This window comes from Corvus brachyrhynchos, unplaced genomic scaffold, assembly GCF_000691975.1.
Source record: "Corvus brachyrhynchos isolate BGI_N302 unplaced genomic scaffold, ASM69197v1 scaffold32, whole genome shotgun sequence".
NCBI lineage: Eukaryota > Metazoa > Chordata > Aves > Passeriformes > Corvidae > Corvus > Corvus brachyrhynchos.
This window is the reverse complement of record NW_008237919.1, coordinates 12570196-12585322: the sequence shown is the minus strand read 5'-3', so window position 1 is coordinate 12585322 and position 15127 is coordinate 12570196. Positions and strand designations below refer to the sequence as shown.

The following is a 15127-nucleotide window of genomic DNA, read 5'->3' as shown; positions in this document are numbered from 1 at the left end:
ATACTGTTTTGAAATATTTTAAGACAGTAGAGAAGTCCTCACTGATGGTCTTGACCCAAAGTTTAGTACAGTCAACAGAAAAAAATTCCTGATAGCTTAATATTTTACAGCAATTTAAAAGGTCACTCAACAGACAACCAGAAAGTCATCCCAGAAACACCAGTTAACAATTTCCCTCCAGCAGGACTCATTGTGTATCAAGGGCTATGAGGCACCTGAAAATATTTGAGCACACACCTGACCAGGTGAAAGTCTTTAGTGTAATTTTACAGTTTGGATTTTATTTACATACTATTCACCACAGTATTTATATTGGCAGACACTAGAGAGCTAGAGGAATAGGCAAATATTCTGAATATCTAATAAATAAGCTTATTTCCACAGCTGATTTTCTGTGTAAGCAATGCATGCATCCATGCATACAAGGTTTTGTAGGAAAGAAACAATATAAGATGTAAGATATATTAAAATTTGCTCTAATTAATCCTCAGAAGAGTGTCAGGTGTTTGGAGGAAGGTACCGAAACAGTGAAAAGAACAGCTAAAAAGTCAAGTGAGGAAAGTTTCTTCCTATTAGACAATGCTTGTATCTTAAAAGGATGAACAACTACAGAGAATAGCAGACAGACAAATTATCAGTCAGGAAAACAAAGACTTCATAGGTGAAAGAATGATTATTTTAATCTCCTCACCTATGAAGGTGTGTAAGTAAATTCTTCCATTGCCATTCCTTAAAGTAGTTTGCTAGATCTGGTCCTGGGCTCAAAATTTACAGGATGATGCCCTGATAGGCACCCATCCAGTGTCACCTGAGACTCAGGAGAACTGGCCACCAGAACAGCTGAGTGGAGAGATGCTGCTGTATCCACTGGGCATGGCAACCCTCTCACTCCTGAACAGAAGCTGTTGAATCCAGAAACTGGCCAAAAGACTTTCGAATCATTGAAATACAATCTAAAGTTGCTTGAATTTAATACATATTCCTTCACCACCCCAGAAGGCAGTTTCTCCACTCTCACTGTTCAGCAATGACTTCAGAGTTTTCACTAGCTGACAGAAAAACTCTCATGCATAGAAAAAAACTTTACATTTAACTTTAGCCCTTGATAAGTTTTCTAGAGAGTTTCAATAGGACAAAAACCATACATCATTCTGCTTCTTAAAGCATCTAACTCAGCTCAAACACTGTCACAAAAGAAATAGTAATAGAAAGCCCTAAATCATCTTACTGAATTCTGACAGCCTCTCAAGTTTATTTATAACATTTACTAACACTTGATATGTTGAATGTAATTGGCTATAATCACTTTAGAATATTCCAAATACATTCCACACAGATAAGTTTCCCATATGTAGTTTTACAATGATATTTCTTTTACAGACAGAACATGATCTTCTTATAGCTACTGACATATCTGTATCATATAGATAAGCTTAGTTAGTCTCACCTTTTTATAGGCAATCCAGTCAAACACCCTGTCAATGTCTGAGGCTTGCTGCACCTCCTGGGATACTGGATGTGAACTGGCCAACCCATCCAGCAACATCACTTCATGCAGGACATCTGTCAGAAATCTCTGCTTTTCCTGAAATACAGCATATGCAGTCGTATCACAGAAAAATACACATTTACAGCAATATAGAAATGATGCACAGTTATCAGAGGCAGTAGACTACTATTACAGTTGACTAAAATCAGACCTTCTGCTTTGAGTGTAAACCACCATGACCTCCTACAATCTTCAACAGCTATATGGAATGGACTCAGACATGAAATCTTTGGTGCAATGGAACTTGACTGAAATTAAAGAGCATTAAATGAATCAAAATGCATCCATATGTGCAGACTAGAATTCTGACTACTCATACACATAAGGGGTGGGGAGAGCGGCAAAATGGCAAAGTCCTCAATCACAAAAATAGATGCTACAAGTCCTCGAGCTCATTGCATATGCAGGTACAAAGACTTTTGACAAAGATGGGTAAATACAATTACTACTGCTTTATTTAGTGAAGTTTAAGTCACTTGGCTCTTAGTGACAAGTTCACATAGTAGATCAACGTGGGACAGGACAATGAAGAGAGCTCACAGCAGCATCACAGCAGATGCTTGCACTGTCTTTCATAATTCTAGTATAGAAATCCTTTCTCCGCAAGAGCTTGAGTCTTCTACAAACTTTGTAATTTCCTTCTAAAGGAAACCACTATCATCTCTCTTTACAAGTGGGAAAAGAGCTGCATGTAGTTAAATTACATACTCAAAGCCACAGCTACATCAGAGGCAGGTACAAACCCAAATAACATCCAACATCTGCATTTGTTTCAAAACCGTCTATAAATACGGATGGCAGAGGTATTTCAAAACTGCAGCCTATTTACCGTGGCAGCAACATTAGTGAAATTTTCATGTATACTCTATGCATTGTGCTACACTCATTTGCACAGTACAACTAAACGAGGCTTTTTCACCTGAGAAATGACATGCCCTTAAAACTCCTGCATGCATTCATGTAGATGTCTTTTATCCAAAACACTGTGTCAGGAAAGAAGAGCTTTATTTACTTGTTTTTTTTCAAGTCACAAATAAATGCAAAGAGTGAATTAAAAATTACATAAGACTTAAATAAGCTTTTTCACCCTGAAATGGCATCTCAAACTTTATCTAAATTATAACAATTCCTGAATCAATGTCAACCTACTGCCATGATATAAAGAAATTCTAGGGAATTATGCATTTTTTTCAAAAGCCACCTTGATGTCCTCAGGTAAAATACACACACAATTACATTAAAAAGTCTATGTTGAATTTCTTGGGTGGAAAGGTTTTGGTATCAATGTGTTACTTTAAATTATTTTTGTAAGAGACCTGAAAAGCCCTTCCAATGGTGATCTACCTGGAAATAAACCTTTACGTTAAAATTCATTAGAGCACAAGAAACGTACCTTGAGCTGACTGTATATCCAGGCAATTAAAAACACAGGATGCAGGAAAGCAAAGTGCCTACACACTCTTAGTGTTCTCATCTGGCTGCATGAGGAAGGGTTTGTAAAACGAAAAGTAATGTCTTCTTCCTATCATTGTTAATTTTCAAATTTTCTCAGGCATAAGCCATTAGTAACTATCCTTTTATTAACGGGAAAAAAAGGTATAGGGAAACAATTATAAAGACAGTCCTACTCAGGGGAAAACTGCTGAGGTATAAAGAATTGTAGATATTTTGTTTACACTTCACTCAAATTCTCTATCAGTCCGTAACAAAGCCCCAGTTCCATCAAATGTATGGTATGTCACACAAACAGGTATGAACACACAGAAATATGGACCCGTCTCCAAATTTAAGTTTGGATCTCACAAGTAGAAAAGTTGTGTCAGTGGATTGTTACTGTTGAATTAACTCATTAAAAGGACCCTGGATAATCACAAATTAACACCTTAAAATACAGGACTGGAAACAAGAAAATCAGCACATGGCAAACATAAAGTGAAGCTGTAAGAAGAAAACTACGAAACATATAAAAAGAACAGGCTACATTTTGGTTTTCTGTTTGTTTCTTTGATTATGTCCTGAAGGACTGAAAAGGAGAATTTTAGATTCATGATCGTTCATTCAAGTTACCATAGGTAAAAAGTCTTCCTTGAGATTTACGGCAGACTGTCACACTGGGATACAAATGGAATAGTTAGTATGCCTCCAAAAATGCAAACCTACATTTTAGTGAGAATTAAGCAGGATTTTGACCTATAAAGCTAAATTTATTGAACTAAAAGGATTTCTGTAACATTCCCAGCTTTTCCCTTTAGTATAAAGCCCCTGAGAGCAGACTGGAAAAGAAGACTCAAATATAACTCAAGGGAGGCACAGCTAGAGTGCTGGCTGACAAGGGGCCTGCAGCTTGAAAAGGCAACAAGAAGCAGAAGTGCAGAAAGAAACTAAAACTGCCTTAATTATGTTGAAGAAACACTACCTCAGCTCTTGAAGTCCTAATATCACATTTAGGGGAAAAGGTCAACATGTCTGACCAAACTGCTTATACTGATAGAAGAAGGGCTTTCTATTCCCTAGTTATTTTAGCCTATGCATACAGTGGAATTGATCTGTTTTAACTGGCACCTACACGAGTAAAGAAACACCCAGGACAGAAACTGTAAAGGAAATCAATCTTGGAATGTGTTTAATGAGACCAGCAAGCTGGCAACATGATAGGTGACAGGTTTGCAGCTACACACTGAAACAATGACAAAATGCTGTTCAAGATAACCCTTCCCTGAGGGAGCTCAACTGCAAGAAAAAGGCCAAAGACTGTGATCCACCTGTGAGGAAAAGAGGGCTTCAGGTGAGTTGTGCAGCCTTGCTTGGAAAGTGTCATTAGCTGCATGCAAGTGCAACACCATGCAGTGCTAACACAGGGCCAGGGCTCTGAGCAGGAACAGTATTGCAGCAGCACAAGCTGAGTTTGAAATAAGGACAGAGCTGCTTCCACACAAAATTTGTGCCTCCCTTTAAAGACAAAGAGGAAGCTCCTCTACTCCCTATCTGCCTATTGTGCACTTGGAATCCCAACTCTTCATCTCTTCTCCTCAGAGCTTTCCTTGAACTGTGCATAGTCCAAGTCTGGGACACCAGACCCATGTTGAAAAGAAAATACATGAAAATTATTTCTGGTTGCTCTCTTTCTTATTCTTTAGAATGCTTCCAGGTGCAGGAACTGAAGTGCTGTTATCAGATGAACATGTCTTTAAAATATCTACATTTTCTGATTATTCCCAAACATCTGTAGTCACTAGATTCAACTATTTGTCTCTTCATAGGAACGATTTCTTTCAATCCTCACCAGTAAGACCTTCTCTGCCTTTGCACAAGATTTTCCTGACAGACTCGTCCTTTTTCTGTGCTCTCTCCTCTTTAGCCAACATTCAAATTCACCTTGATCTTGGGGAAAAATCATAGTGGTCACTCTTCATGCATAAATCTCCAACAGGGTGCCCACCATTCAACTAGTCTACCTCTAAATGGAAAAAAACCAATTGTGAAATAACATTTTTGTCAAAAAAGCCTGCACCTTCAAGAAACATTTACCTTCAAGAAAGGTACATTTATTGTGCATAACAGGATAACAATGATGTAATGGACAGGGGTTGCTGCTGGTGATTTCAGAATATCATATTGAGGTATAATGTAAGGTTGTAGTTAGTATGACAGTAATGTAATACTTAAACTTAGTCACATAAAAATAATTTCTAAAAATTAATATGAAATACCAGGGAAAAGAACTAAAATGAAAAGAAAAAGGAATTAAAGAAACAGCATAATGAAAGCCCAAACTGATAATTAGTACGCTAAAGAGATCAAAGGCCTCAGTATTAAAGGCATTGTCTTTGTTCTGGGACAGCCATTTGAACACTTTATGGACTGCAAAATCTACACGAATAAAGCTTAACATTGGTGTGCAAATCTGCAAATGACTTTCCTGACAAATTTTCTGAAAATATCTTCTCCACAAGAGCTTTACTAGCCATCAAGAATACAAAGAAGAAAAGTTATCTTTCATGCCTGAGAGAACAACCACTTGCAAGACACAATATTTGGGTTTATAAGGAAAGTGCACCCTAGGGAAAAAGATATAGGGGCAAATTTTGAAAGCAATCAAAGAACACCAGCAGATGAGTTCTAATAAACTATATTACAGGGTGAAGCTTAAAAAAACAGAGTAATATAATCTATGAGGAAATCTAAGGTTTGGTAACACACATGAAGGCCAGATAAGATCCAAAAGCAAGTTCTTTCTGTCTATGTGCTTATAAATCCCAAGTCGTCATAGCACAGGAAGTCTCCTGAGAACTTGCAAATGAAAGCAATGTTTCTTTCTCACTTTCCAATAGTAATCTTTTGTAAATACCTTGAGCAATTTACAGACTGCTTTTTTTTTAATTTACATCTCTGATGTGTGCTTCAATTATGTGTACAGTTCGCTGAAGGAGACCTGCAACAGAGTCTACATTGATCAGCTGTGAACGTCACAGCTCCATACCTACCTTCATAACCCTCTTTTCTGCATTTTCTGTCAAAGATCTTGCAAAATTTATTGAGAAATTTTCACACTGACTGACAACTTTTGTTGTTACAAAACAGGGTAGATGTCCTAGGAGTTCATAGTTAAGGAAGACCAGCAGCTTTGAGTATTGGGAAGGAGAATTGGATATGTATTTTCTTTTCCATCATGACCACCTGCTTACTTTGCCAAGCAGATGGATTGCTGGTTTAGAGTTCTCAAGCAATTCTGCCAGCTACTTCTGTTTCCTCTCTCCACTCTGTTTATCAGATAGAGCTTTGATTCGGTTGTACACCAGAGGCATGATGCCAAATGTATTCCTACAGAATTAGAGGATGCAGTACAAAAAAGGGAGCATTAAAAAAGGAAACAACACATACTGACCACTAGTACTTCACAAAAAAAAGGCCAATTTCACTCTCCAAGATCATGTTTTACCACCATGTATGTAGTTGCCTTCACTGAAATAGAGTCATTAAGCAAACAGATGAACAGAGCAGTTTCCTTACACACTTCTCTTCAGAGCATTTTAAAACATTAGGCAACAAAGTATGAAGCTTATCCTCTAATACAAACACCATGGAGGAAATCTGTAAAGGAAAATCACCTCAATTCAAGAAACAGTAAATGAAAAGTGGCTTTAAGATGTAGTTGGTATACTGAGTCAGCTTCCAGCAACAACCGTCAGAGGTCACCATCCATGAAAATACTTTTCAGGTACTGCACACCTCAACTGCGCTTCAACCTGAAAGTGATGAGTTTCAGCAAGCTAAGTCCTGAAGGAACCAAAGATGTTTTGCAGACACACCAAAAATTACTTACCAGTTTGTGCTCCAAGCAAATGCACACTGCCACAACTTTAAAATAAAGTGGTAACACATTCAGGATTGCTGAAAATTTGAGAAGTGGTCCTTCAGTTAATAATGCCCTCAAATATACAACTAAACTTTTCCACTGAATTTCCCATATCAACCACACTTCCTGATGAAATGCATAATCTTGTTTCAACAGGGCAACCCTGTAATGAGCCCTTGCCTTGAGGCAAGCAAAAGTTGCTGTAAAATTTCTCTCTCATCTTTATTTAAGACAAAGTGTCTACTAATTCAAAATTATTTGAAATTCAGCCAGCTGAGTAAAGCTTTTTTCTGAAACTAAAGCTTCATCTAAACCCTGAACTCAGAAGGTTTGAACTCACATGACTCTAAAGCTCTCATCATAATGTCATTTAAACTGCTGTCTAAAGATGAGCAGAAAATGACACGAAGCTAGAAGAGACACTGACATTCTCCAAACCTGTACTTAATCTCTTGAATAAATATTTCATCTAAATGTTGATATTCACTTATGTCTGATCTCTAACTGTTAAGACTTAACTACTTAAAGAATTCCCTATATTAATCTACTTTGCCAGAGCATAAAAAAAAATGCAAATCTGTCTTCAGGAAGAAAATGTGGAAACGGAAATTTTTTTTTAGTTATAAGCAAAATTTAGTATAAGGATTTCTTAACTGGTATACTTAAAAAGGGGTAGTTATTATAAAACAGAAGATCTTGCACCTTACCTTTACAATCTCTTTTTTTCCTGCCAAAGTCAATTATACATGAGATTCTAGTTAATTTTACACTGAAAGCTTCCCCCATAGTCGAGTTAAAACAAAAAAATCATACAAAGACTGACTTCACTGAGCAGTTACTGGAGGAAAAACACTCCATGTGGTATTAATTAAAGGCTTACTTTTCACCAGCACGGGGAGCCTTTAACCAAAAAAGAAAAGATGAAAGTAGTTTTAAAAAACGAGAGGCTGAATCTCCCTGAATGCTGAGCCAGCATGATATTTATGTTGGGTTAGAAGGATCAAGCAGGCTATAGCTCAGGTCTGAAATTCCAAAATAATAATGAAATAAATCAAAAAAGTCCATATCCTAAGTCTACTTCAAAAGTTATAATGATTTTCTGGGTTTTCTATGAGCTAAACAATGCCGTAGAAATATTTACAGATGGAGGCAAACGCATTAGGAGGCATGTGAGTCAAAGCACATTAAAGATATGCACGTGTCTAATGGCTGAATTCACTCATTATTTCAACCAACTCAATGAGAAAGACAGGCAACTAAGATCATTTATCTATTTCTTAGGATACAGACACCATGATATGCAACCTCATTATTATTTTCAACTCTCTGTAGTAATGGCAGGATTGTCCAGACTGAGGAACCTAACAGTGTAAAGGAAGCACAGCTCACTTAAGGAAGGAGGAAATACACCCTCCTATATAGGTACAAAGTTTTTAATTTAGTACTAAGAAAAATTCCGGCAGATATGACCGTCCTTAATTATAAAAGCAGTATGCAAACAAGAAAGTGAGAAATCTTATCCCAGGACATTAATGGCTTAAGAAGACATAGGATTCAAAGCTACTGCGGATGTGCTACACCTTGACTCAGCCAATAAAGTTGTCAGTGAAGCTAACTTTTATATAATAAAGAAAACAGAGAAGGCAGCTGGGCTCTGTGAAATGCTTTCTCAGCATCAAGCCAGGTACTGACTGCTAAAGTATTTAATGCTCATTTGATGGATGTAAGGGCAAATTACATGCCAGTAATTCCTGCTTCTACCCCAGTACCAGAGACATTCAAGGACAAACATGATGGTTCCTTCTACTAGAAAATATGGAGGGAAAAGATCAGTCAATAAATTCCTGGATCTGCAAGCCTCAGCTGAATTCCTTCCTCTACAAAGCCACATGCAAAGGACTTCAGAATAATGAGAGAAACAAGCCAAGAGGAAGATGGAATATATAGCTGCAAACAGGCTTCTGAAAGGAGGAAGGTGAGCAGGGTAGATGAGAAAAGACAGAGCTCTGAAGTGGAAATTACCAGCATGGAGGTTTCTGCTGTAATTTTCTCTTTTGTCTGATCCTAAAACCAGCAAAGGCCCCTTCCACGGAGGTGAGATTACCTTGTATTGGTCATAAGACCTTACAGCCCAAAAACTCACATCCAGCTGCGGTTGCTTTTTGATGGCAACCTGTTTTAAAACCAGCGAAATGTCATTCCCTTCCTTGGAAAAGTTTTGATGTATTTTACATTAACTGCAATGGATAACAAACACCTCCATCAGAATGCCTCTTCATTCTGTTCTTCACCCAAAATTTTAATCACAGAATTAACTGAATTGGAACACACCCACAAGGATCATCAAGTCCAATTCCCGGCCCTGCACAGGACCATTCCCAAGAGTCACGCCATGTGCCCAAGAGCATTGTCTAAACACTTCTTGAAGTCAGGCTTGGTGCTGTGACCGCTTCTGTGGGGAGCCTGTTCCAGTGCCCAACCACCCTCTGGGTGAAGAACCTTTTCCTGATATCCAATCTAAACCTCCCCTGACACAGCTTCAGGCCATTCACTCGGGTTCTGTCACTGGGCATCACAGAGAAGAGATTGGTGCCTGACCTTCTGCTTCCCCTCACGAGGAAGTTGTAGACTGCCATGAGGTCTCCCCTCTCCTCTTCTCCAGGCTGAACAGACCAAGTGAACTCAGCCAGAGAATGCAGGACATAAGGATAGCAAGGGTTTAATAAGGACTGGATTTCCTTTTTCATTAAGATTATGCAAGCAAGATGAAGTATGGCAGTAAATGCCTTCTGGAAAACACAAGAAATTCCAGACCTGTTGGAATAGTCAATAAAGTATTGCAGCTCCATGGCAGTTATCACTGTTATCCATTCATCTTTCCTGTTGTAAAAGAGTCTACAAGACAATTGAAGAAAACCTGATAAAATTAAAAATGGCAGGGGGAAGAAATATTTAAGCAAGCTAAAGAACCTGGAGAAGAAGGGAAAGCCAAGAAATGGATTTCAGACAAAAAACCATGGATCTCTATTTTGTACAGAACTTGGTGCTGTTGGTTTAAGTAATAATGGTGTGAACACGCTTGACAGCTCCTCTCAAGAGTCTCAGGTTCAGCCATAGCAAGGCTGTGAATGCCACATAAGATGGACGCTGAAAAATGTTCAGCTCTGCTAAAAAAGAAGCACCTTCAGACCCGTAGTATCAAGACTTTAGGGGTTTATAAGCCTTAATGGTGAAAGCTTATGTGCCTGTAGCCTATAAAGATCCAACAACTTAGAGAGGAAGCTGTAGATAGATTCAATTTTTTCAAATTTATACATATTGCCCAAGTTGCATTTCTAAACAAATGTCCTTTTTCTGAAATGGACTACCAGTCTTCTGTTTCTACATTTATCCAAAAAAGAACGTGACAAAAAAATACTTTAGTAAGCTGAAAATAAGCTGAATTTGACATTTTAATCCATGGGCTTCTTGAGCAAACTTCCAATGTTAATATTTCAGAACTATGTGAGAAAAAACTTAGCTACCCAACTTTCCCAATTCTTTAAAAATAAAGAGGATTTTGGTCTATTACTCTATTTTCCTGACACAAAGAGCTGTGGTAACATACACCATACATTTTTTTATTTGTATTTCAAAGGTATGAATTACTGCTGACAAAACACCAACCAGAATTCTGGAATATTGTACTGCTTGGCCATCATGACAAAAAATAAGGTTTGTAGTTCTCGTTTTTGCAACTTGTACTTCATCCTTGTCTTCTGAAAAACAGTTAGTTGTTTGGAAATGTTTCTCTTTTCATACATGATCACTTTAATTTTTTCAAGTTTACAAGTGTCAGTCAATATGTTCAAACAGCAAATGCACTTTATAACAATAACAGTATTTCCAGGAAGCCAAATATCAGTAACTCTAACTTTTGCTTCCTCTTCCTACAATCTCTGTAATAAACATGTGAAGCATGACAGTATTGATTCCTACTCTAGTCTGCAAAAGAATGAAGCATGTTTAACTCATTATGAGTTTCATCTCATTTTCTCATCATTTAAATATGTCAGTACAATCATTTTTATATCAAAAGCCAAAGATATCCAAAGCCTTATGAACAGTTTATGCCTCCCTTCTTTTTAATTTAAGGAAAAACTTGACAGATTAATACTTTTTCAGGCACAGCAATATCAGCAATATTACTGCAGTTAATTCTAATTTATGCAGCACATTTCTGATTTCCCAGTTTAACTGCCATCCTTTGTTCAATCCACTCTTCTTGCTTGTATTCTGCTAAGATGCCAAGATTTCACATCATGGGCATGTTATTTGCATAACAGTGAACATTATATTCATTCCACAGAAATTTCAAGCAAATATACTATATTCCAAATGACTTCTAAAGCAAAGTTATTCCGAATTTGTTAGACTGATTATGTGAAGAACAAATGACTGATAATTTGAAGATAAAATTCAGTGTATAAATGTTGTCATCTATGACACTTTGCTATGCTAAAATCACAAAGGCCTGCCAGATTTCATTGCATTCATAATTAGAACCCTTACATTGTAATTCAGGTTGTGTTCTTCATAAAGATTAATAGAATGAGTTTTAATATAGCCAAAGCCAGGTAAACCCACAAGCCTACCTATGCAAGACAGTTGTCAGTTCAGATAAAGACTTGTTTTCCTTTGCATAATGCAATTATAAACCAAAATTGACACCTGAAAGAAAAATTTAAAATACTACAAAGAATCCAAATTTCACAAGAAGCATAAGTAACTCAAGACTAACCTGTATACAAGAATTTTTTTTTAATTAGCTTTAACTCATAATTATAGCATCTTCATTTTATGGCACACGAAAGTTAATGGAATAAGTATATTCAAGAAAGCACACAGAAATGGGGAAAAAAATTCAGAAGTCAGTTTTTAAGAGTTTAAGCAAAACATCCAAGCCCCAAAAAATCTGTCAGGCAATAGCGATCTATAATAAATATTCTGCCATGTAATTAAATGTGTGAACACGCAAGGTTAGCAAACATAAACATGCCTCCAATGGACAAAATCTCTATAGGAACCTTAAACATAGTGTCATACCTGATTTCCTTGTACTGAGGTCTCATCTCTCTTATTTTTCTTATAAATACAATATAGCTGGACTACAGCACTTCATATAAACTAACTAGGTACAACGTGATATAACAGAAGAACTCCAGAATAATGTCCCAGCTTGGAATTCCCAGCTCCCTCAGAGGGCTCCAGTATTTGCACACTGGTTGGAAAAGTATGTCCAACTGTGTACGGCTAGAAACGATACCAAAACCTAGATTCTCAATTCATGCAACCCATTTAATTTAGCATTTACTCTAGATACCCAAACAATACCAGGAAGATAAAAAGAATATATTTAGGGAGAGGAGAACAGAATACTGTAAGAAAAAAATACACTCAGTTTTATAGAATGCTTTAGCCAAACAGTTCTTTCCAATTTATCTTGTGGATAAAATTCAATATTCTCAATGTTTTAAAAAACAGTCCATGTTAAATCATAACTGCTTTAATCCAAAATATTTCTGAGCAGAGAGACAATAGCTATTTTAATGCTGGTTTATGATAGACATGACATTATTTCTTCTGCAATAGATTGCAGATTACACTTTTGGAATGCTGTCAAATTATTTCACACCTAGTGATTTTGCTTCATTCAACATCTGATACTTGCATGCATCATTTGGTATTTTTCAGCAGTCCCTGTCTATAACAGAAGCAGGAGTCTAACAGCAGAGCAACTTCTCTGTGGAGTCTCCACATAACAAAACAGAACTGACTTACCATGTTCCATCCTGGGTAGAGGTAGTCTGTCCCAACAAATTCAAAATAGTGAGCAAAACCTTCTTTCAACCACACATCCTCCCACCAAACTGGAGTCACAAGGTCACCAAACCACTGCAACACCAAAAAGTTCAAATGAACAACTTTAACAACCTTTAGGAAACCATGCTTGCACATATTTCATTTAGACAAACACATTCTCTACACGTATTAATAAAAACAGTAGTACTTACCACCCACTGAAACTCACTAACTGTATTTTTCTTGTTCTAATTAATTCAATGTTACAGGATGCACAAGTTAATGAAGTAAAAAATTAGAAAAGAACAAGCAGGGGAAAAAAAGCATTGAGGACAGTATTCAGTGTCAACTTCAGTTCTCTGAAATAGATGCTCACCTAGGTTTAAGAGACTAACAGAGACACTGGACAGAAAAAGGCTTCTAACTCAAGTAATCTGATCCATTACATGGAAACTTCATTATATAGCGTGAATATTGAAAAGCATACATGTGAAAATGGGAACGCATTCTCCACCCCAGACCTAAATTTTAGCATTTCTTTCTCCTCACTGTCTGCCCAATAAGCTTTACAATACTGCTGATGCTCCTCTCCTTGGCAGGTTTCCCAGGGAAACCAGCTTTAAACAATGCCATCTCTCTGTGGGTAGGACTCAGATGCCTAAAAGCAGGTAGTTAACGCCAGTTAGAGAACATACTAGGGTATGTGAGATACTCACGAAGGCCTAGGAAATTTCATACACAACTTATAGGACATCTGCAGCCTTCCCAAACAGCAACCAGAAGCAGAGGTTTCTGAAACGGCTCAGCCCACCTGTGTATATACAAGGCAACCCTACTTGAGCTGCCTGTCTCTCCCATTTCCTCATGGTGGTTCTTCAACATCCCCACTGACTTCAATGTAATTTAGCAAGGAGGACAGAAATCTCAAGGATAACTAAACTCCATAAATTCCATAAGTACATAATGATCATCAACTGAAAAGAGGAGAAGGGTCTGAGCTGAGCTGAAGGCAAGAACACGACAATTACATACTCTGCTCACTAAGACCTCAACAGACAAATCTCACAGTACAGGACATGAAGGTGTCAGAGGGATTTTACACAGAGCAAGGATGATCACTGGAAGATGGATGAGGACAAGAATTCACAGGGAATCAGATGTCATATATTTGTCTGATGATGGATGACCCTGTTCAAATGATTATTTAAATGATTTACATGATTGTAATGTGCAACCCAAATAATGTTACACAAGTGGTAAAAACAGAAACATAGTATTATGAAAACATATTTCACACTCTCTGTAGCCTCTCTTCTGCCAAACAAATATCAAAACTTCAAGTAAAATTATCTGCCAGTTTTCTCTTCATATTTATAAAACTTAAATTCATAATCAACAGAGATAATTTTGAGCTTTCACGTGTAAGCAAGCTCTAAAAATACACAGAGAGGGAGCAGCAATTAAGTATTCCAGAGGGAGAGACTCGGAGCAAAGGAAGTGATGCTGAACTGTAAGGAGAGTGAGGAATGAATGAAAGTGGAGTTGGCCCATAAGCAGTTTGATTTCATGACAGCTGGCTTGTCTGAAGGCTTTGTCTGGGACCTGAATGAAAGATGTCACTTCTGTGCATGTCTTCGTGGAGTGCAAATGACACCACAGAAGGATCAATGCTGCAACGAGGATCCGTACTGAAGTGAACACCAGAGCTTCAAGCAACAGGCTAGCAGGCAAACACCAGACTAGCAGGAAGATTATTACCACATGGCCATATAAGGTTCAGCAAATAGAATTTCAATGAAGAAAAACGTGGCAATGAATGTCACTGACAATCAACTTAAGAATCCAGAGAGAAAAGCTGAGGCTGATAGAAGTCATATTCATACACCAGGTGAAGCTAAACTTAATGCACACTCAGTATTCATCATGTAATTGAAGGCTATCAATAAATTAACTCTCTACAGGGCCACTAAACATAAATCCTGATCTTAAGAACATTTAACTGAAAAGACAAAGAAATACTGGAAATATATTCACACAGCTAATGCATTTTCAGAATTTGAAACATTGAAATGAATATAACTTTCATACACCAAGAAGTACGGAAGTTAAATTCATACTAGAGTAGGTTGCTTAAATGACTTTTAATGACTAAACACAACAGCATAGAGTTCATTTCCTGAATTGCAAGAGTATTACTGAACAAATATAAAACCAGTAGTAGAATAGTCATTTTGAACTATGACTAGTCAGAGAGATTTAAAAAAAATAATGGTTGTGAAGTTCATAATACCTTGTCCAGTCATTTGAATTAATGACATCAATTTATGATGTCACAAAAGAGAATTTCTTCTACTCGTTTGTGAGTTTTCTGGGTTCATTTA

The 15127-nt window shown here is 37.2% G+C and overlaps 1 protein-coding gene across 4 annotated transcripts in view; it reads right to left on the bottom strand.

Moving 5' to 3' along the window:
* Positions 1–15127, bottom strand: part of TRHDE (thyrotropin releasing hormone degrading enzyme) — a 252723-nt gene that overhangs the window by 110998 nt on the left and 126598 nt on the right. For all 4 annotated transcript variants that reach the window (XM_017733245.1, XM_017733246.1, XM_008632816.2 and 1 more), the window contains 2 exons: positions 12726–12839; positions 1448–1585 (listed from right to left, as the gene is read on the bottom strand). In XM_017733245.1, the coding sequence (XP_017588734.1) occupies positions 1448–1585; positions 12726–12839 (252 nt within the window). The remainder of the gene's footprint in view (positions 1–1447; positions 1586–12725; positions 12840–15127) is intronic.